General features: G+C 49.1%; 1 protein-coding gene across 1 annotated transcript in view; it reads left to right on the top strand.

The window, feature by feature from the left end:
* Window positions 1-2774: 2774 nt before the first annotated feature.
* The window catches only part of LOC119103139 (limbic system-associated membrane protein), a 96730-nt gene continuing 77096 nt past the window's right edge, over window positions 2775-22408 (top strand). The window contains exons 1-2 of the mRNA XM_037226589.1: window positions 2775-2889; window positions 18631-18737. Of these exons, the coding sequence (XP_037082484.1) occupies window positions 2847-2889; window positions 18631-18737 (150 nt within the window). The 5' untranslated portion in view covers window positions 2775-2846. The remainder of the gene's footprint in view (window positions 2890-18630; window positions 18738-22408) is intronic.

Genomic DNA, 22408 nt, shown 5'->3' with positions numbered 1-22408 from the left:
TAACGCATCGTTAAGGCTCACTTAGCTCTTAACAATACACAACGTGCTTCCCCTTTAGTGTGCCATATTCACAATTTTGAACCTGGTTCAGGTCGAATGAAAGCATAATTCCGGCGAAAATTATAAGCTCTGGGCAACAGAATCAGTGCGCTGGCTTTCGGATTGGTGTCGGAAATGCAGTTGGTCCCAGCATATATTAAATACAATTCGCTGCATGGAAAGGGCATCGTGTCACAACGGATAACTGATGCCCCATAATGTGCACCCGTGACGGTCACAACGGATAACTGATGCCCCGTAATGTGCACCCGTGACGAAACATGTGACCATTTTCACGGCTGATACTCTACTTCTATGGGTGGTGCATTCCTTAGATTCCAAAGCAGTTTGCAGTCGTATCAAGTAACTGCAGTGTGCGAATGATTTCAGTGTCGTGTCTGCTCAGGTTGCCGATATCTGGAAAGATATCCATTACCACGTCCCAAAACTGGAAAATCTCCATGGCTTACGTCCGAGTGTGAATAGTCCGTCCCACGCAAGCACAGACAATTGCTACCATGCAATTGTTCCGTCTGTCCTCAGGGTTGCAGTACTGTCTCTCTGCCTCTGTCACCCAAAGCTTCTGAGATATGGGCACAGTGGCAACATATTTTATGACTTCCAAATGTTGAATGCATACCCCTACGGTACACACGTCATACCTATGATGCACCATATTATACAAGTGTACAAGTGATGCTTCTGGCACGTTTGTGTCTAGCATGCGCGCTCCAGTGACGTCATGTCTGACATGCGTGTTCCAGTGAGGTCATGCCTGGCATGGCGCCCCAGTAACGTCATGGCTGCAGTAGCATAACCTTAACTCGCCCCCAAATATAAGTTTTTGGCAAATTGGTGCTCTTGGAAAGATTCAGCCCGGCAGGCCTCATCTTCTGCGATTTAACAAGCAGCCAGGTTGTGGTGATGCAGTCTTATGCATGAAATGAAAGTGAAACAGCCGAATGTGTATTCTGTGTAAAGTCCTTACACAGATATCACTAAGAATGCTGTTCTGACATCAACGATACAGGAAAAATCAGTTGCTTTCAATGTATGTTACCTGATCTCTTACCAATGCAGCTTTTGGCATGTTCCTCATTGAGCAAGACCAGCAAGCACTCAAAGCAACGAAGCACACCTCCCAAAGTATGTCGGCAGACCAAGACACTCTAAGCCAAACAATTGTGCTCGGTGGGCGTCAAGCATGACGAAACCGCTCCAAAAGCCTGTCAAATACTAACATACACCGGCTTGAAATGGTGTGGAAAATAAACCAGCCTATGCTTACCGCATTCGTGCATTGCTTTTTTTAACAAAAACGGACAAGTACGGATGTTGGTCATTTTGTTTAATTAACAAGAATTTAGCTTGTCGATGACAATCATATGCCGTAAACAACATGTTGTACCCCCTTTCCCCTAATCGTGTATCTGTTTTGATTTGCTCAGTGCACCATGATACGCTTTAGGTCGAACCTATGCAAGCAGAACACTTGCGAATGTAACATATTGTACATTTATGAGCTGTGATTCAGGTAAAAAAAAGAACACTAATCGACTGACTAGGCCGCAGCGTTAGGCCCTTTCAAAACCTTTCCAGGACAAATGCCTTACTACAACACAGTTAGATTTAAAGCTCTTGGACTTCAACAGCACATGCGTACTACCGCAACCACTTTGGATATTACTTCTAAACTAGTTTCATACACATACAAACCCTTAAAAAGTTGCGACTTCTGTAAGCGCCAACTCTAACGTGGGCACCAACTTTAACATAAACGGGAAATCTAGAGAGACCATAACGTTGCTTCCAGAGAGATACAGTTTGTGGTGATAGTCCTCTAATCATATCATACCTTCCTGCAGCGTAGGACAGCCCCTATTCAGCTTGCCTCGCTGAGACGCCATTTCGGTGTCTCAGTGCGTCAATGCGGAATAGCATCCCATGCGCGAATCCCGAACGACCTTGTTGACCTGAAGAGTGCGTACGTTTGGGTCACGCTGGTGTGGTTCGTTGGTGGTGAGCCATGTGGCCCGTTGGTCATTTCTGAAACTTGGGAATTGAAAAAAATAATGGAAACAATGGGAAAATGGAACGAAGGGGTGTTTCACATTAGAAGATACTGAAGCTAGCATCACATATGGTGGAACAAGCTCGCTTATAACTATTAGTATACTTCTAAAAGGTGGAAAAGGCTGCTCTAGACAGCATAATTATCTAGACAGGACAATTATCTAGACAGCACAATTCTCAATTTCGTAAATATGCTCCGCAATGCGTCGAGAGGTCTGATAACGTCATTAACCTTGCACAACATTGATTGAGAGCAGGACTGAGTGCTATTTTATCTTGAAATTGCGCTTCGCGAACGCCATATATGAACGCATCAACAATTATATTTCTCTTGGACTTTGATCGCGGCATGGCTTTATGAATGGCAGGATTTGAATAACGTTATTGTGATGTTATGAATGACATGGTGACTTCGAAATACTCTCCTTGATATGCCTTTTCCTATTTTCGCGGGTGTGTAGCGCAGAAACTAGAGGGGCTTAGGGCTTAAGAAGGGCATGATTGTGAACAGCACTGGCATGTCCTCAGCATGGCCATTTCATTTCAAAACCCATGTAAATGTGAGACACTCCCTTTAAGATAAGCTGATGAGTTGATCAAGCCTTGCCGTTTCGTGGGTCATTTCTTAAATGGTGCATAATGTACTTATTGTTTTGTTCCAGGACGTTCCAACTTTTCAGGCGACGCTACAAGTCATCATGCAGTTACCTTAAGCTGCTTTCATTGCCACAAGGATGATGAAGCTGATCCTGATTATCTTGGTCTTTCTTCCAATCGGTGAGGTCTTCGACTTGTCATTATGCTCGCCCGCCTTGACCAAACCATGAGAGTCCACATCGGTACAATAAAGAAACTATCATGCATGGGAGTCGACACATGGCTTTCCTGCTCAGAGCAGTCGCTGTATGTACTGGCTCAGAGCAGTCGCTGTATAGTGTTGGCTCAGAGCAGTCGCTGTATAGTGCTGGCTCAGAGCAGTCGCTGCATGGTGCCGGCTCAGGGCAGTCGCTGTATAGTGCTGACTCAGAGCAGTCGCTGTATAGTGCTGACTCAGAGCAGTCGCTGTATAGTGCTGACTCAGAGCAGGTCGCTGTATAGTGCTGACTCAGAGCAGTCGCTGTATAGTGGGAGCATGCAGGCATCCCATGACCGTATGTAAGCGTGTCTGTGATAACCGTCTGTGTGGCCTTAGTTCTTCACGAGTGCTATAAATAAGAGCAGATAAACTTGAGGCCGAATGGAATAGCTTACTAAGCATAATGCATTACATCTCTGTTTTGTAACCAATGACACACCCCGATTGTAAACGGGACATTTACCTAAAACTTCATCACACACCAGCCATCAGTTTTGTCCATCCAATTTCAGAGTATGCGCTCTGAACAATCATTACAGGGCGACAACAATCCATCCAATAGTCATTGCAAGCCATACAAAGTTTTGCAGAGTTTTTATACAATAATGCGGCTTTGCCATACGCATATAACGAGACGCCATGGTAGTCAACCCTGAAATGCAATTACTTTTTGCGGTATGCAGTGCTGCCTTAAACTTTATAAAGATATATAAGATGACCACGCATTACCCTTATGTCTTCATTTAAATCAACGGACCGACAATGGTTATATATATATATATATATATATAATCTTTGTTGTGATATATGCCACCTAAGCCGTAAGCGGAGTATATATGTATAAAATATATACACCCTTTATATATATATATATATATATATATATATATATATATATATATATATATATATATGTATATGTACTCTGCTTGTCTTTATTCCACACTTCTCGGCTATTTTGCTAAACAAGGTTACTTTTGCTTGATTTGATTTGCCTTCAAGATTGTGCGTGTAAATTTTCTTGTTAAGTTCCGATTATTTACTACGTTTGCATCCCTGTTGTGTAGCCGCCGGATACTCATCCACTAGTGGAATAATGGGCGTCGAAGCTTATGATATATGCCAGCATCGCGTATCGAGCATTTCGCTACCCGCTAGGTGCGGCGCAGCGGGGGGGGGGAGCACAGGGGAAAACGGGAAACAGGGGAAAAGGTATGTTTTTGCCTATCAGCAAGAAATTAATATGCCCATTTTTTCCGAAAACAAAGTCGTTATAGCTACTTTTAGCGTACCCAAATTTAGATAAAGAAGCTCCCTCCACGGCTGAGTTACATAGTAACAAATTGGGCGCAAAAGACTGTTTGTTGCATCAAGAGACTTTTCTGGATCATGAGGTCACCTTTATGAAAAACATGGTCGATGTTCTAGATCAGGAGGTCCATGTTGCGTTACGGCGTCCCCTTCGCAGACTCGAGAGAATCCCGTTGCAAGCTAGGACGTCCCTGTTCTGGGTCAGGAGGCGCCCTCTTTATTCAGGATACCCTTGTTTTACCCATTCTAGATGTTTTAACTGTCGACATTTTCCCACTTGGTGCGATACATGTAAGAGTTCGCTAAGGGACAGATGGTCTCGGTGCCCCTTCCCTATGTTTACGACAGTGCGTTAGAGCCTCCCCCCCCCCCCCCCCATCCCTGTGAGTGGTCCCCATCTTGTCCAGCAGGCCCCCTGGAAAATCCTCCCGCCAGCCAAAAATCCGTTGCGCTACCCTTGCTACCTGCACCAGCCGGGTTGCCCTGCCGCCGTGTCGATGACACCGCCCGAGTGCGCCCGACGCTACGTCTGCCACGTCGGCTCACGTCCACTCGCGGACACACGTCCGGCAGTGACGGTCCGACGCGCCACTTTGCCGCACCATCACGTCCGACGATGATGATTGGAGGGGATTATCGGTGCCTCTCGAGCCGGACTTGAGCCAGGTGTAAATGGCGCCGGCGGTCAGACGGCGCCCTAAACTGTCGCCCAATTATCCGGCAGTGTGCCCCCCGCTTAGAGCGCAGAGACGGGCGCCGAGCATCCGCCGGGATTGAGCGGACCTGCTCCCGTCGCGACTGAGCTCGGCGGCACAGCATCGGCGGCTGGCAACTGCGCCGGAGCACGGCGGCGCAGTATCTGGACATCGCCGCTGGGGCCGGGATGGCGGGCGGCGTTTTTCGGGGCTTATCACCGGCTCACGTCTAGTGCGGCGGCACCGCGGGCCGCGCCGTGCGTAGCGTAGGACGCGTAGGACGCTGGCCACGGCGGGGATGCGGTAGCATTGCTGTGCGTCTGGGAATGGTGGCCGCTGGCCGCTGTAGTGGTCACCGGGGGCGGCCGGCAACATGAGACGGTCAGATCGCCATGTTGTCCACTGCAGTGCAAGCGTGCTGCGTCAAGCACTTGTACCCCGAACGAAATCGGTCTTCAAAGCTGTTCATCCGTATGACAATTGTTGTAGTATTTCCGGACTCCTTACGACCTTCCATCGGCCATATTAAAGAAAGCTCTGCAATCCGCATAATGTGCACGTAATTTGGTCGGTTCTGGGGAACCTTTTGATGTAGAACATCCCGGGTCTGGGGGATGTCGTTCATCAGTACTCCCGGTTAATACGGTTCGGAAGCTGTGGGGGTCGGGAGGACGAGGCCTCTGAGGATGAAGAAGAGAAGACACATTGACTAGTGTTTGACGTGAGGCCGACGTCGGATGAATGCAAAAGCTGGCAATGTAGGAATAAAGGTAGGGAGACGAAATCTATTACCGCCCCTAAAATGTTATCTTCACTACTGCATCCAATGTGCCTCAGTTTTACTTCCTATGTCACGTCAGTCCCTTCTCGTTTAGCAGGACTCCTTGGTCATCGTTTCTTCTTTCGATAATGCGGCGCACTGACGCCGGAGCCGAGTGAGCACGCGCATCACGTGCTAAAAAAAGACAAGCAAGCGGCAATCCATGAGCGCAAGCGCCAATCCAAGATTCGCCACCGCAAATTCCAGCTCACTAGCAATCAATAGAACAGATCGATTGCAGAGGGGGCACCAAAACGCCCCTCTTTACGGCCCGGGCATTGGGCTCAGAGCCAGAAAGGCGGTGCGGCAGCGCCACCGAAGACATGCCGCCATCGCCACTGAAGACAAGCCGCCAGCCCCACCGAAGACAAGCCGCCAGCACCACCGAAGACAAGACGCCAGCCCCACTGAAAGCAAGCCGTCAGTCCCACTAAAGACAGGCCGCCAGCCCCACTGGAGACAGGCCGCCAGCACCACCGAAGACAGGCCGCCAGCCCCACTGAAGACAGACCGCCAGCGCCACTGAAGATGGGCCGCCAGCCCCACTGAAGACAGGCCGGCAGCACCACTGAAGACAGGCTGCCTGCCCGACTGCCGGAGGAGCCGAGCCGACCGCCTGCGTGGGATTCGCGCTCCGGCGGCCATAAACCACGGCCTGGCTTCAGTTTTCGCCGCACGAGGCGGCCCGAAGCGTCAGGATATGCCGGCCCGACACGGATCGCGGCGGTGTCATAATTGTACCGAGCGCCCCCCTCCCCCCTCGTCCGCTTTACGGTGCCTGTCAGCGAGCGGGCCCATTGCGTGCGGCACGGCAGTCTGGGCTCATATGTGCCACGCTTCGCGGACGTGTTTTTCGCGGCAATCCTCGACTGCCGTAAACTTAGTTGCTGCAAGCTAGACAAGGTTATTGACGGTGACTGCGACTTAATAAGTCACACTTTATGCAAACTGAAACATGCAAAAGATGATGTGCAAAGGGACATTGCATCAGTGACTGATCACTGCACTATTGCACTTTATATTATTGAAGCAAACGCAGAGGGAAGCAAGGAGCGCGAGAATTGTATTGTCCTGATTTTTGGTTAATGCGATGTGTTCGTGTTGCCAAGTATGACTTACCACCTGCGTGAACGCGTTCACCTTTAACGCCTCCTGGCCAGTTAGTATCCTTCTCCAGTATTTCAAACCAGTTTGCAGTATTATTCTGTTTAATCTCTCACGTCTATTGCAAGATAACGACTGCATCAAATCGACTGCGCGAAGTCCCATTTTATCCTATTCGCCAGTGCTCCACCTGAGCAGAGTTGACTGACCTTCCCGGCCGCGGCCCTACCCGGCGACGTCCGGGCCGGCCCGCGAGCGGTCAGGTCAACGTCCGGGCCGGCTGGAAGCGGTCAGGTCAGCGTCCGGGCATACCAGGAGCGGTCAGGCCAGCGTCCGAGCCGGCCAGGGGTGGCCAGGTCAGCGTCCGAGCTTGCCAGGAGCGGTCAGGGGCCAGCGTCCGAGCCGGCCAGGGGTGATCAGGTCAGCGTCCGAGCCAGCCGAGCGTGGTCAGGTCAGCGTTCGAGCTGACCAGGGGCGGTCGGAGCAGCGTCCGAGCTGGCCAGGAGCGGTCAGTCTAGCGTACCCGGGGAGCCGCGGCCGGCGTCACCTTCGCCGCCGTCCCCGATCCCATTAAATCATTCGGCGGCGTCGGCGGCGCGATTCCGTCAGCGCGCGGCCGGGGCAGCGGAGCGCGCGCCGACCGGCCGGCGGCCGGACAAATGTGCTGGCGACGGAGTGGCCCAGACTGCCTGCCGCCCGATTCGAGCGGCCGCAGGGGACCGATTCGGCTAACAGGGCCCGGCGACGATAAGAAAATAAGAACGCGGATGATTTTGACTCGGAGGGCATGAAATAGATTGATTTTATCGGCAGTACGTGGGGCCGCATTGATAATGAACGGACGGCCGGCGCGAGCGAGCCGGCACGAGTGATGGTTATTTCCTCTTGAGCTGTTTTATGGGGACAGTTGTAGGGTACGGTGCGGCGAGATGGCGACTCGGATGATGATACTCCATGGAGGAGTGCTAATCGCGGAGCTACGAGCCCGCAGCCTGCCAGCGCCGGGCGCGCCGCCTCGTGCTAATCTAATTAAGATCGACTTCCAGCGGCGATCGCGGCTGGTTTCGGCGCCGTCACACGCCACCCAAACCAGGCGGAAAGTGACGCGGCGCCCGGCCGGCCGCCCCGCCAGTCGATCGAACACCGACTCGTTGTGCCGTTCCGGTTCTTGTTCAGGTCGGCACACGGGAAGCTTGCCCGCTGCTCGCTGCAGCGCTGTGCCGATTGCTTTCCGCCGTGGAACGCCTTAGAACGGCGAACGCACGGAAGCCTGGCGCCGCTGGCCGCACAGGGCCGTGCTGACCGGGGCCTGACTTAGTCAGCCTGGCGTGGCTGATATCGGCGCGGCTGACACCGATGTGGCCGCCACCGGCGTGACTGACACCGGCGTGGCTGACACTGATGTGACTCACACCCGCGTGACTGACACTGATGTGTCTGACCCGGTGTGGCTGACGCTAACGTGGCTGACACCGGCGTGACTAGCGCCGATATGGCTGCCGCCGGCGTGACTGAGACTGATGTGTGTGACCCGGTGTGGCTGGCGCTAACGCGGTTGACACCGGCGTGGCTGGCACTGGTGTGATTCACGCCGGCGTGACTGACACGGATGTGTCTGAGCCGGTGTGACTGACACTAACGCGCCTGACACCGGCGTGACTAACACCGATATGGATGCCACCGGCGTGACTGACACCGAGACGATTTTGCCGGCCGCCTGGGTGCTTCAATCGGTGACTGTGTCTGGACACGGACGGGCCCAAGTCTTGCTGTGCTACCGTATGTTGATGTTAAAGGGAATGTCCACCTTCCGGACGTATTTCAAACACGTGCTCTGGTGAACCCTAAGGATCTGTCATTGATATTAATGGCACAAGGAAGTTGAGCCATTTCACCGACAGGACGTTACGAGCATGTGCATTTTATTTATTTTTTAGTCCAAATTATGCCGTCAAAAGTTTAGAACAGCACCACTTTTCTGAGGGGCGATATTGGCGCGCGCAAGACGACGTCCGGCAAGATCAAGTCCACGGTAGTTCTGGATTGTGGTTTAATTCTGAACCTAGTGTGCAAGTCGTGAAGAAAGAGTGCCTAGATGTTAGTATTGTCCCGTTCAACATGCGATGGCTAGATTTTCCAAATATTGAATAACAAGTACAAAAGAACACAGTTTGTGCCGCATGTTAACGTCTGGTCAAATATAATAACCAATATTGTGATTTAATACTGCGGTGACCCATTGGTAGCGCTAAAGCAATGAACAAAAGCAATGTTTTGTTCGGTGTGCCGTATTTCTCATGGGAAGCACTAAAGCGTTAAATACATCTACCCTGGCTTTCCGAAATTCTGCAACCCAAAAAACAACCCGGACAGGATCAACTGAAATAATAAAAATACAAACAAGAAGCGTTGTCTGACAGGAGGATAGTAATTCAAGGCATTAATACGTTGTTCTGTTGCATAATGACAGCCACATGTTGTATGTTGAGTTGAGTACAAGTGACAGTATTATTATTTTGTCCATCGTGTTTCGCTAGTACAGTGTATCAGTGGGTATGGCTCACTGAGTCCCGAGAAGTGCTGGATAGTTGTGAACGAACTTATGCCAGGGGCACACCAGCAGGAAAGTGTGAACGAAAAATGTTACCAGGATGTCCACAACTACCTGCTCAACATGCCATGGCTGGTCTTTACAACAAAAAAAATAGATGGTTCATCTATTAAGATAGACCATGGTGCTCTTCCAACGGCGAAGGCTGGAAAATGTTGGAAAATGATAACAGCGGAACAACACCTACGGCCCATGATGAAACATTTAATTAGAGTAAACAATCAACCTGTTACCCGATATCAATGTGAGCCATTGATTGCATACAAGCAGTGAACGAGAGCAATTTTTTGTTTGGTATTCCTTCTGGTTCATTAGTACGAATACGATGTTTGATAGCTATGTCTACCGTGTTTATGTTCAATTCGACAACCCAAAAACTCGATAGTCTGAGCAGGAATAATGTTCTTTAAGTAAATATGCTTGAGCAAAAGACGTGGAGACATAGGAGTGCACAGGAAGATTACCAAACATTTACGATGTCCTTGACATGCAATGTTTGGTTAGCGCAGCAATTGTGGATGAGCCATCTTCTAAAGCCATTAAGTGTGTTGTTTTAACCAAGAGTCAGTCTTTAGATAATATTACATCATATTCACAGCAGCACAACACCTGCAACCGGTGTCAAACCGTCTTGTCAAACACAACAATCAGAGGCTGTTATTTGACGTCAAAATTACCATCATGGTAAGTGAACAGTGAAGGAATGCAATATTTAGTTTATCCTTTGCTTCTTATTGGTGTAAATAATGTTCAATGCCTACATCTGCCATGTGTTTTTGTTACACCTTGTGAGTGAAATCTTGACAGGTTCAGCTGAAACTGTTAGTGCAGGAAACATGGTCATGCGAGTGCAGGAAGTCCGAATATTATTATTTTGCTATTGTTATTAAAACAAACTTAAAAGTGGCTTGCTGGGTTGAGTGTGGCCATGTCATTAAATCTGTTTTTGGCACCACAGCAAACTAACATAGTTCATTAGGTCACAAAATACACTTAAAGATTATCTAAGCAATTGAGTCAGGGCCTGTACCACAATCGTGATCGCTGCAGCTTTTAAAGTGAATAATTGTGCTTTCTTAACTTTCTTAGCTTACGAAGTCCGTCTGTTTATGATATTTGAAATACCAATCCTGGTTTTTAGATGTTTACATTCAGTGCTCCACTTATTTATTGGTTACCATCCATTTAACAATGGTTTTACCAGGCGAGGTTAGCAAAGGTGTGCTAACAAACTGACGACACTTATTTTCACTGATATTCAATAATTTTGTTCAAACTATTTTGTCTCTATTTTCCCAGTGCTCAACATTCTGTGATGTGTTCGATGTGTTCCAGCATCCCGTTGTTGCCTCGTGAATGATTTTTTTTAGAATTTTCACGGATGGGCATTTTGTTCATTACATCAAAGTGACTTTCTCATGTTGTAGTCGCCTATTTCCTCACTATCCTCTATCTTCCATGGTTGCGAAATGTGTAACCACTAGTGGGTTGGGAGAAGTGGGGAAAACATACCCCCAATTTAGCTGGTGGGCGTTTATACCCCTGCTCTTTCGCATCGTATGCAGGACGTATGTATCTCGTACCTGCGCGTGCAAGTTGTCAGTTTTAGGCCACTTTTCCCTCGTGTAAATTTTATCGTTGTCGAATTCTGTTTGCTAGATTAGGTTATGTTAGGTAGGCTTAGGTTAGGTTAGGCTAGGTTAGGTTAGGCTAGGCTAGGTTAGGTTAGGTTAGGTTAGGTTAGGTTAGGTTAGGTTAGGTTAGGTAGGGTAGGTTAGGTTAGGTTAGGTTAGGTTAGGTTAAGTTAGGTTAGGTTAGGTTAGGTTGGGTTAGGTTAGGTTAGGTTAGGTCAGGTTGGGTAGTCAAATCTGATGTAACATAACCATTTACGCGTACCCTAGGTTGATCGGCCCAGAACTGAACTCCAGGCTGGTTTAGTAAAGCTCCAGTTAGGTGGCGTGATCTCTCACTTGTGGCGGGTTCTGGCAAAAGTGCAGTGACATGTTTTGATTCCATTACTGGCATGTTCCGGCACCGGTTTAGTGACGCGCTTCGGCACCAGTTCAGTTAGGCGCTACTTCAGTCACAGAGTGTCACGCGCTGGCGCCAGTGACGTGCACAGCACGAGCTCTAGTACCACTAACGCGCTCCAGCGCACTGCGTAGGCGTGCTCTCGCACTAGTGGCGTGTTCCGAGCGCACCATCCGTATGTGATCTGACGTCCGTGACGTGCTGCGTCACAAGCTGCACGTCCCGGCCACTCGTGCAGCGTTCTCAACAGCGCCTCGTCAGATCCGGCCGGGACGAAATCAACCGGCGACAGTGCGGGATCGGCGACACTGTACGCGCAAAAATGTCCCAGTACCGATTCACGGACGGTAGAACTGGTCCTTTCTGGCCTCATCGAGCGTCTCGGCGTGCAGAGGCGGGTGAATCACGCAACTGGCATCGCGAACGCTGCGATTACGGAGGAGCGACAGTCCCCACTTGGGTGCCTCGCGATTTGACAGGTGGTAAAGCGAGCATTAAACTGCAAGTCGCCGCTGGGAATGGCCAGTATTGCACGCCGGTGAAACCTGCAAGCACGTTGTAAGACGCATTACTTCCCCGCCTGACACAGAAACCAGTAATTACGCAAACACGATACAACGGCAATGGTGAAGTATTTTAAAGCTTGCTCGGCACCGCGGGGACCCGGTGGCACGTTTAGGACAATTACATACATGTGCACGTGATGTGGGGAAGGCGTTGAGGGCGCATGACTCGTTAACTCATCCAGATTCGAGCGAGCGCATCGCATTATAATCTGCCATTTGGCACGTTCCTGGGCCAATTGCTTGTCCATTTGGTCGCCTCCCTGTTAATAAAAGCCAGTGCGCGGCCGTACGTTATTAATATGCCGAAACTTCCATATAATAGGCGCTGGCCACAGCTGGAGGTTGTTCCGTGCGCGACACATCCTCGCCCACCGTGCCTGCCGCGGTAGTAGGTCCACAGTCCGGGGGCCCGGGCACGACGCATTGCGTGCCGGCGGCTCTCTTTCTTCTGTCAGAAGGGACGTCTTGCATAATGACATGATAAAACTCAAATCGACCGCGCCCGCAATAAAAGAAGTGGCATTAATCTGCTGCGAAATCCTGGACAGGGCCTTAATCCAGTTGTGTCGAGCCTGATCCGTCCAGCCTGCAACCGGAACGCATCCGGGGTAATTGAGGCATTTGTGAAGTTTGAGCCGATGTGTCAAGTGCGCTAGAAGCGGTAATTACAAATCTGGCACTTGTACTGTAGTCGGCAGTACCCGCTGGGCTAATGCCTTCTTGAAGATGCATGGTTAAATGAAATAAAAAGTTAGCTGCAAGCTTATTACTACCCTTGCTTTACGAAAGCTCTATCAGGTATGCCTCGCACGAAAGAGACTGTGCTGAAAACAACTACTCACCCAAAAATGCTCAACGCCTTTTCTAGAAACCCCACTGACGCATGAACTGGTAGCAAACTTAGTTTGAGAACCACGACGCTTTAGAAAGCGCTCGTGGGAGCCACGCATGTTGAAATAGCGTTGTTTATCTTGATACCATACTGCGGCACTTTGCGCAGCCAATTGGCCCATTGTCCACATGGCCTGTCGCCTGGGGTGCCGTGGATTATCGTCATGGATGTATGTGTGGCATGGATGGAATACACAAACCCCAAGAACTCGGCCAAATCACGGTTGTGCTCTTCCACAGGTGATCTAATTCTCCCCTTAAGAATTAAGGGAAGAATTAGGTGGAAAAGGGTAAGTACGCTTCCCTCAACTAACTTTTTGGATGCGTGTAAAGAAGTTACAGTGAATGTTCCACATTTGAAGATATTAAAGCAAATATGAGATATGATGAAATAAACTCATTTGCAACCATCGGTGTGGTTTTTAGCGGAAAAGGCTGCTCTAAGAAATACAACTTCTCTCTTTAGTAAACACGCTCTTCAACGCGCCATTGCATGATTGCGTCAGGGAACGGTTGTATGACGTTGAGGAACTGCTAAATTAGCCGTGCGAAATTGCTGCCTGTAGTACTTCAAACTCGTCGACAGATGGTAGCGCAGGCAGAAAGTGTTGGATGAACTAAATATCGTTATATGCTCGTGTTTTGGTCCTCTCTCGTGGTGTTCTTGCATATTCATCCGGGAGTTTGAAATGTTAACCTCAATTGGAATGCTCGATTATGCCGTTTTTTTGAAGTTATTAGACTTATAAGCCTTATTTCTGTCATGTGAAGATACCACGCCCAACTCCTTATATCACGCGGCACGAAGCGTGCTTCGTGCTGCGTGAGGCTTACTCGGTTTGCTTAACATTGTTTGGGGGCCAATGGGCATCCACTTTGTTTGGAAATGGCGCTTACAAACGCCAGATCTGAACTTCTTGACGATTAATTTTTTGCCTGGCCTTGACGCCGCCTGGCCTGCGAGTTGGAAGCATTTGAATGGCGTTACTATGGCGTCATGCATGCCTGAATGGTCTTGAAAACAGCCTGCACGAAAAAGTCTGTACATTTTTGCGGGCTTGTAGTTCAGAACCTGGACGGGTCTAGGCCTTAAGAAGGGCAGGGCTGTAAACTGCTGCGAATAACCTCCAAACCGGTTATTTCGGCTTAAACCCCCGTATGAATGTGCAGCATTCCCTTAAATTACTAGCTGCTTAGATCTAGCCGCGGTCAAATTCGCGCATGCAGCGCCATGTACTCCAACGAGCGCTCGGCTCGCCAGTAAAATCCCATGGCGGTGGCGGGTAACTAGCATGAGGCAGGATCGTATGGTACCTCTAACGATATTCAGCCTTGTATTGATACGTTGCAGCACAGGGTGTAGTTGCGCAAATAATTAGGCTACCAGGATATATCTAGTTGACTTATCTGATGGCACCGGTGCGCCTAGTACGTTGACAAGTCCAACGCTGGCACGAGAACATAGACTATTATCGTCAGTGTGGGATGGCCTGGCTTGTGCGACTACATCCTGTACAGTCTACTTACCCGTATGTGTATGTGGGCTATAATGATAACCATGGTACTACTGATGCTAGCGCAAAGCGCAGGAGCATTTTCATGGCGAGAATGTTCATCGTCGATACGCTTCCCCAGAGAAGAAAACAATTTTGTGCCAGTTAAGCTTTATATCATAGTGGTCGAATACAATGCACATATCGCTGTGCGCATCGCTCGACAATCGCTAGTTACTGCTCGCGAGATCGGAGCAATTGCGTGTTGTGACATTCTTGTGGTCTTTCGTGTTATTGGCCTAGGTCCGATCTTGTGGTGGTGGATGTGGAAAGAGGCCATTTGCACGGGAGACCACAAGAAAGCCGTATGCCAACACAGGGGCTCCGATCTGGCGAGTCCATCTCCGAGAGCTCCATCCGGAGCACCACAACCAGGAACCAAGAACGGGTGCCGCAGCTGCTGATCCCAGAAATCACATAAACACGTCACATTTAACGCCGTAGCCGTAGCAAACTAAAGAATGCACCGGACTCAGTTAAGCCTATTGTATATATTGTATATTGTATAAGCCCGTTTAACCGTCATGAGGGACGTCTGCTCTAGCTTGGGGACCTCGTCCACCCGTAAAGCGTGGCGGTAGATCAGCTCGGCCCCCTGGCGCGCCCCTCCAACACTTGGGAGGTCCCGGATGAGCTCTAGCGCGCAGCCCACTTCTTCGGAAAGCCTCTCCACAAACTATTCGTCCGAAGCGACAAACTTTTTGTGTTTAATCGGTCGTAAATGCACGGTGTTCTTGCAACAGATCTTGGTGCAACTGGCTATTTTCGCAATATTAGCGAACTTTCTTCAAATTGGCACTCATGTGTTGCTGCATTCATCATCCAAACTATGCGAACATTAGATAGATTTGTTTACACCTGGGACTGTTTGACAGCTATATTACACCAAATGCGCTCTGCATTTTTTTACGTACTGACTTCGTCTGAAGGTAACTAGAAACGAATTGAAATTTAATTGACCAGCTTTGGTCACTTACCATCACCGGCTAGGCCAAAACTGTATATTTGATCGCAGCATTTGCTTAAGCGATGCAGAAACCCTCCAAGCCCGTGCAAATGTTTGGGAGTTGTTCAGTTTTGTCCCCAAGTGTGTAGTTTGGAAACTTGTTAAATTTCCGCTTGTGCCTGCCCTAGCCTCTCCTCACAAGGGAGAGTCACGTCACGTCGCGTTATGTTCTTTCCAGATGACATCACCTGCCTCCCCCCCCCCCCCCCATTGTTGACATGAGCTCACCAGTGCTCCTCTGAGCCCCCTCAGTGCATTGGATTAATGAGGAAATGCGGAGACAAATAAATGCAGAACAATTGTACTAACTATGGGTATACTAGGTATCAGGCACCTTAATGTATCACAATTAGTATCATATTAAGTTTGTACCGGTATCCTTCCTGATGCCTAGAAAACAGTGGATTGGAACAGAAAACGAACAGGGTAGCATTTTACTCAAACCCTTTCCATGCCGTTAACTTTTTGGCCACGTTTCTGAAGGCGTCCCAAGTTGTGTTTGAGTTGCTCTGCGAACTGCTAAACAAAGTACCTAAATGTGAGGAAAGGTCCCAATTTGGGATGTGACATGGACAAAATGTACAGCGTAAATTGTAAGGGTAGGCTAGGTCTTAGGTAAATGGTGCCGATGACATCACCTGCCTGTCCGTCAGACTGCAAAAATGTGCGTTGAGCTGGCCATGTCTGGTTTAAAGTTATCCAGGCCGGTACCCAATACAAAATCAGTTCTGTCTTAGTTATATGGCCAATAAACTGAAGAAATTATGGTTGAGCGACCGTGTCAAAAATATCGCCGGCGCTGTTCATTTTGCAATGGTGCAGTGAACTCTTTATAGGCCGATCGAATTCAGGAGCTTGGCCAGAAGTTTAATCTTGGTTCCGCAAAGATATGAAGGGTCTCACAAACGTAGGTTTTAGATCATAAAGGGTCAACAACTTATGTCAACATATCCGAGCCATGCTTGTCTGGGAATGTTCAACATTCAATCAGAACCGATTAGAGATAAAAATTATGTAGTGTAATTTTGAATATACGTGCTCGGAAATCTTAGGAGCAAACACTTTTGACGCCAAGAGTTGCAGTGTTCATAAGCCACGCAGTGTCTGCCCCGCGGCTTACACCACGCCGCGGCTAACACTGGCCGAAATAGGGGCCCGCACTGGCCTGGAGGTCCTGATCGACGCAAGAAGCCCTCTGATTGAAATTTAAGGTTACGGCCTTACGGACGACGGGGAGTCCTTAATGTGACGTACGGCTGGTCCTTCGGGCCTTTCGGCCTTTTAATTGGACCTTTGATCTTTGATCCCGAGGGGCCCTTCGGTCCATCTTCGGACCTTCTCAAACAAAGCCCTTGACCGACTAGGGGCTACTAGCCGACACATGGCCCGATGTACTGTGGGCTCCTGACCAACACACGGGCTCAACCATTGTTTTAGAGACCCAGACCAACGCGTATCAGGGCCCCCGGCCTTGCCCCTGCTTGGGAATGGACTCCCAGGGTTCAGACTGTCAGGGAGCTAAAGGTTCGGCGTTTGTGGTCTCTGGCCGACACCCGCGTTGTCTCAGGGGTTCCTGAAATGGTGCAAGAGGATCTCTGATTTACATTTCACGTCACGACCTTACGGGCAAGAATCTTTATGTAACCTTTGGCCAGCCCTTTGGCCGCTTATGCTCTCCGACCGGGTCCTTGATCGATGCGATGGATGCATCATTCAGCGGTAGTGTAATGTAGGTGGTTATTCAAGCAAGATAACGGCTAGTTGTAAAAATGTTAATGCTTCTTTAAAACCGTATATTTTAGCGACGCAACCTTCACGTAGCAGAAAGCGCCAAATGCCCCGTGTTTTCAGTGTTATGGTTTGAAGCTCTAATGCATTGTTTTTAAAGAAATGAAACAAATATTTTGTGAAGCTTCGTGAACGTCATGTTAGGACGTCCAGATGCTTAGGTCACTGTTCATTGTTCATGGAATCATCCTGCATGTCTCACGAAGTCGCGCCGCGAAGACACGATACTTCCAGCAATCCTGTTTCAAAGTTATCAGCGTCTGAAACGCCCTGGGTTCGTCTGTCCGGAGACGGCCCTTTGTCGGGTTCGACGGCACCCGGCCAGGCGGCGCGGCCAGCGATGGAATGAATTGTCCAGATGAGTGGACTCCAAAGCGTGCGGCCGAAGTGGACGCAGAAATGGCGCCGGCACAAAAACTGGGAACATCACGCCGGTATCGTCCCGGCCAGTGTTATCCGGCTGGTCGCCGGCGCTGCCAGCTCCTTCCGGGCCAGCTCGTCACGCCTGGGGGGACAGCCGGTCCGCTGGCGGGGGGAGGCGCCGGCGGTAAATACAGAGCGCCAGCCGTTTATTGAATGTGCCCTGCCATAAACCGAGCCGTGCCCGGTGAGCATGGGTCTTGTTGTCTGGCTGGCTTAATGCGCTCGCTGTGCTTGGGTGCGGAAGTCCAGTTGTGATCAGCGGTCAGTACCACAGCACCAGACTTGCGGCCGCTGGCTGGTCGCGGCTCGGTTCACAGCCAGCATTAGACTGTACGGCCGCTGGCTGGCTGAGGCTCGGTTCACAGCCAGCATTAGACTGTGCGGCCACTGGCTGGCTGAGGCTCGGTTCACAGCCAGTATTAGACTGTACGGCCGCTGGCTGGCTGAGGCTCAATTCACAGCCAGCACTGGACCGTGCGGCCGCTGGCTGGCTGAGGCTCAATTCACAGCCAGCACTGGACTGTGCGGCCGCTGGTTGGCTGAGGCTCGGTTCACAGCCGGAAAGTAACTGTCAGATGGTGACGTCTTGTGACGTTCTGCCTTGGTTCAGCACCGCTGACTCCAAGCAGCTTTGCTTTAATGCATTTACTATACCGCATTGGACCATCCACACAGAATGTGACTTTTCCACTCCCAGCATCATATACCTAAAGCAGGAAGTGCGCGGGTTTAGTGGGTGTCTGTAATCCAACTACCCTGGCAGGTATACATGTGACGTTAGTTGTTGCTCATGCCGATTGTCTACCAATCTTGCATGGCCTAGGTGCGACAAAGCTGACATGTCGATTGCGGCTGTTCTTCAGGTATGGCCTTCCATCCCCGATTCGTGGGAACTGTGCAGAACGTGACCGTCCAGAAGGGACGGGAGGCGGTGCTATCCTGCGCCGTGGAGAACCTACGCACCTACAAGGTGAGAAGTTTGCCGCGCATCAGCTATCACGTCCGCTGTCTAATTCAAACTTCCGCTCCATTGCACTCGATTCCGACTCCGACTGACAGCGTATTGCCTGACGCTAAATATGATTCGAATCACCGCGACTCAATTTTGAGTCTACTCCGATTGATGCCCAAGATCTTATGACTGGCTTCTGGAATCGATTCCGATCGTGTGAATTCCGGTGATGACGGTTTGGAGAAACAGACTATGATATGGTCCGTAAAAATATGTTGTAGCGCATCGATTTTGACACCGAGATAATGGAGCGTGTGAACTTGTAGCATATAAAACAGTTGTTGGAATACAATCGTTTGCTATTATTTATATTCATACCAGAGCCCCACATTAAACAGGGTATGCCACCTTTTTTGTACTTGTCACTCATTGTTAGATCAGACGCTCGATTTGCTCGGTCGTACCAGTTTTTGGAATTCTTCTAAATAGCTCAGAATTTTGATTTGAAGTACCCACGTCTGCGGGAGAAATCTCATTTGACTCTGCTCACCACTATGAAAGTACTGATTTTTATTGCCTTGCTTTTTCCAACGTGTTCTGTTATGTTTACGACTCACTAATTTGTAAAAATGCATAATGCTAAGAAAAAATAAGTATGCATAAGCTGCTGCTAAACAATGAAACACTCCTTTTACAGATAGCGATGCGCTAACATGAGGCTATTATCCCACGACTTCAACAAAGCGTTTTACACGGCTCAAATCCCCCCCCCCCCCCCTCCCTATGGCGTTAACCACAGTGGCTCTTTTTAAAGTGCACTTGGGCTTTGGGGACGTGGTATGACATGGCCTGTAGAGACGCAATGGTTCAAACTTCAACCATTGCGCTTTTCGGTATTTCCCCTTTGCCACCGCTGTGCCAATGGCCGACGTTCATTTGTACTGACGTCATTCTTACCGGTACAGGCGCCACTTTTAAACCTGTAGACCCGCAAGGTGCGGGTTAAAACAGCTCAAAGTGGTACCTGGCTCGTAACAGCTGACAACGACCCTCAACAGATTTCGTTGTCGTCATGACGACGGCGGTTGCCTTGACAACGGCGGTCGCGACATCTGCAGTTGTCGCGGATTCGAGATTCGGGATATTCTTTGGGCCTACCGAGAAAGGGAGTAGTGTGGTACTATGTAGAAGCGTTGAAAGCGCAGTTTGAACACCATGATATTAAACCGTTTTTCTTCAGTATTCTTTCATGGTGCTGCAGTAGCACTACCCAATACTATTACTGGACGTAAATGGTACTGAGGTTTTCCTTGAGTATGTTTTTGAAATATGCCATAAAGGAAGGAAACTCCGTTTAATGATCTCTGTCAATAGAACTGCCTCAATTCCAAATCTGATTCAAATACATTCTTGAAGGATCCGATTCCACTTTAAACGGAGTGTTTGACATTTGTATGGGGATTTTAACTGAGATAGCCACATTGAAGTTCATTCGGTGCAGTGTACAGCCCTGCCCTTCTTAAAACCTAAACCCCTCTAGTTTCTGAGCTACACGCGCGAGAAGACGTGTAGACTATTTCGGGGAGACTATTTCACGGTCATCTGAGCACATATGGCGCCATGATAGCTCTATTAAAATTCTGTCATTAGCCATATGGCGATCAAGGCCTTACAAAATATGAGTGTTGAATTGTGCAAATCTGGCGTTCCTGGGCACGATTTACAGATACAACGCCTGTTGTATCTGGACTCGCATTGGCTTCAATAAATCTTGTGCGAGGTGTGATGACGTAATCAAATGATGACGTGGTGAGGAAAATATTTACTTAGCAGAGAAAATGTGTTGTCTAAAGCAGTCTTTTCCACTTAAAGGGAATGTTTTGCACCTAAAATAATTGACGCAATCGTCAGATATGATAGAATAAGTCGACTCGTGCGTATTGGTAAGCTCATGAGTGGAAAAACCGCTCTAGGCAGCACAATTTCTCTGGGTAGTAAATATGCTCTTCAATACCTCATTGCTTGATCCCGTCATTGTACCCTGCACGACATTCAGTGAGAGGTAATTGACGACCGTTATACCTGAAAATCGTACTAACGCACACCAGACATGAATGTTTCGACAATCATACTTTTCTCGGTCCTGTTTGACGCATGGCCAAAGCAATAACAGGATTTAAATGACGTTGCCATAACGTCATGCATGTCCGGGTGACCTTGGAATAGACCCCTCGGAGGAGTCTGCTCATCTTGGCTGGCGTGTAGCTCAAATACAAGAGGGGCTTAGGTTTTAAGTAGGCTGGGGCTTTGAGCTGCCACGCATGGCCTTCAAGACGGCTTGTCAGTTTAAACCCAGTACAAATATGGAACACTACATTTAAGAGCATACCGGTAGTTGTAAACAACCTTATTTCATAATGCCTGGTACTTCCTTTTAATGTCTTTGAATGCGGAACATTCCCTTTAACTCATTAACAACCGTGTTCATTTCAGGGTCAACTTTGACCCTAGGCGGGGTCAGGCACAAGTCTGTCTATATCGCATATGTTGTTGATCTGAATTTCAAGTAGGCGAAATAATATTCGAAGTCACTTAGCCTCCAAAACCCCAGACATCATCTTCATTGATAAGCTACACCTAAAGGTGAACACCAAATTTTGCATAATGACGAGCCAATTTATCGTTACAGTCCAAGTTTCTCAAAGCCAAGTGCATGATAGCCTATGCTAATATGCATTGTCCTGATACTGCACTTTATACGCTACGATACTAATACGATGCCTTGCAGCTTGGGTTTTATGGGCATTACCGCTGAGTCACTTCATTCGCCTTCTTTGCTCCGAGCAAGCATTGGTCTAAAAGTTTCACCGGATAATCAACTTTTTCGATTATTGAAGGCAAACTGCAATAAGGCCGCATAATATAACTTAATAATAGACTGCTGGCCATCTTGGTCATGTCAGAATGTGCTGTTTATGAACAGAGCGCACGTAACACACCTGATAACTTAAATTCATGTTTTTTGCTTTCTCGTAGAAGTCCCAGATTAGCGTTCTCATTCATAAAGCCGGATGGTGTTGTCATCCGGGGAACTCGCCTGGGGGTCACGATGGTGCGAGCGTGCGAGCCTCTTACTAATCCTATCTGGCCTCCTTATCTGCCTATGCCTCACTCCTGCTGCGCGGAACATTAATCCCACCGACGCCCCGGGGCAGCCTAAATCATGAAAATTGGGTTTACTTAGGAGTTATTTAGAGATTAGAGCAGGGAGGGACCGGTATCTATTCCCGGCGGTGTTGTAAACTAATTGAGCCGTGTGAAATGTGAGTGCTCTGGTTGCGGCTCGCGCGCCCGTCGGCCCAGAAATGATGGACACGTCGGAAGGCCGGCGGGGTCGAGCTGAAAAACGGCTGGCGGCCGCCACTAAAAAGCCGACACCGGGCCGCCGCCGACCGCGCAGCGCTCTAAGGAGGGACCGCGGCGCTGGAAAACACGCCGCCGAGCGGCACAGGACGACACGCGCCGACCTGCGGGCGTCTCGGTGGAAAATCCAGACGTCAGCTGGCACGCCATCGTACACAACCACTCTTTCTCTTTCTTCCCCTCACATTTTTTTTGCTCTCTCTCTCTCTCTCTCCTCTCTCTCCTCTCTCTCTCTCTTCCTCTCTCTCTCCTCTCTCTCTCCTCTC

Source organism: Pollicipes pollicipes, unplaced genomic scaffold (genome assembly GCF_011947565.3).
Source record: "Pollicipes pollicipes isolate AB1234 unplaced genomic scaffold, Ppol_2.1 Scaffold_5724;HRSCAF=6776_pilon_pilon_pilon, whole genome shotgun sequence".
Taxonomy (NCBI): Eukaryota; Metazoa; Arthropoda; class Thecostraca; order Pollicipedomorpha; family Pollicipedidae; genus Pollicipes; species Pollicipes pollicipes.
Note: the sequence above shows the minus strand (reverse complement) of the source record. Positions and strands in the feature narration are given on the sequence as shown.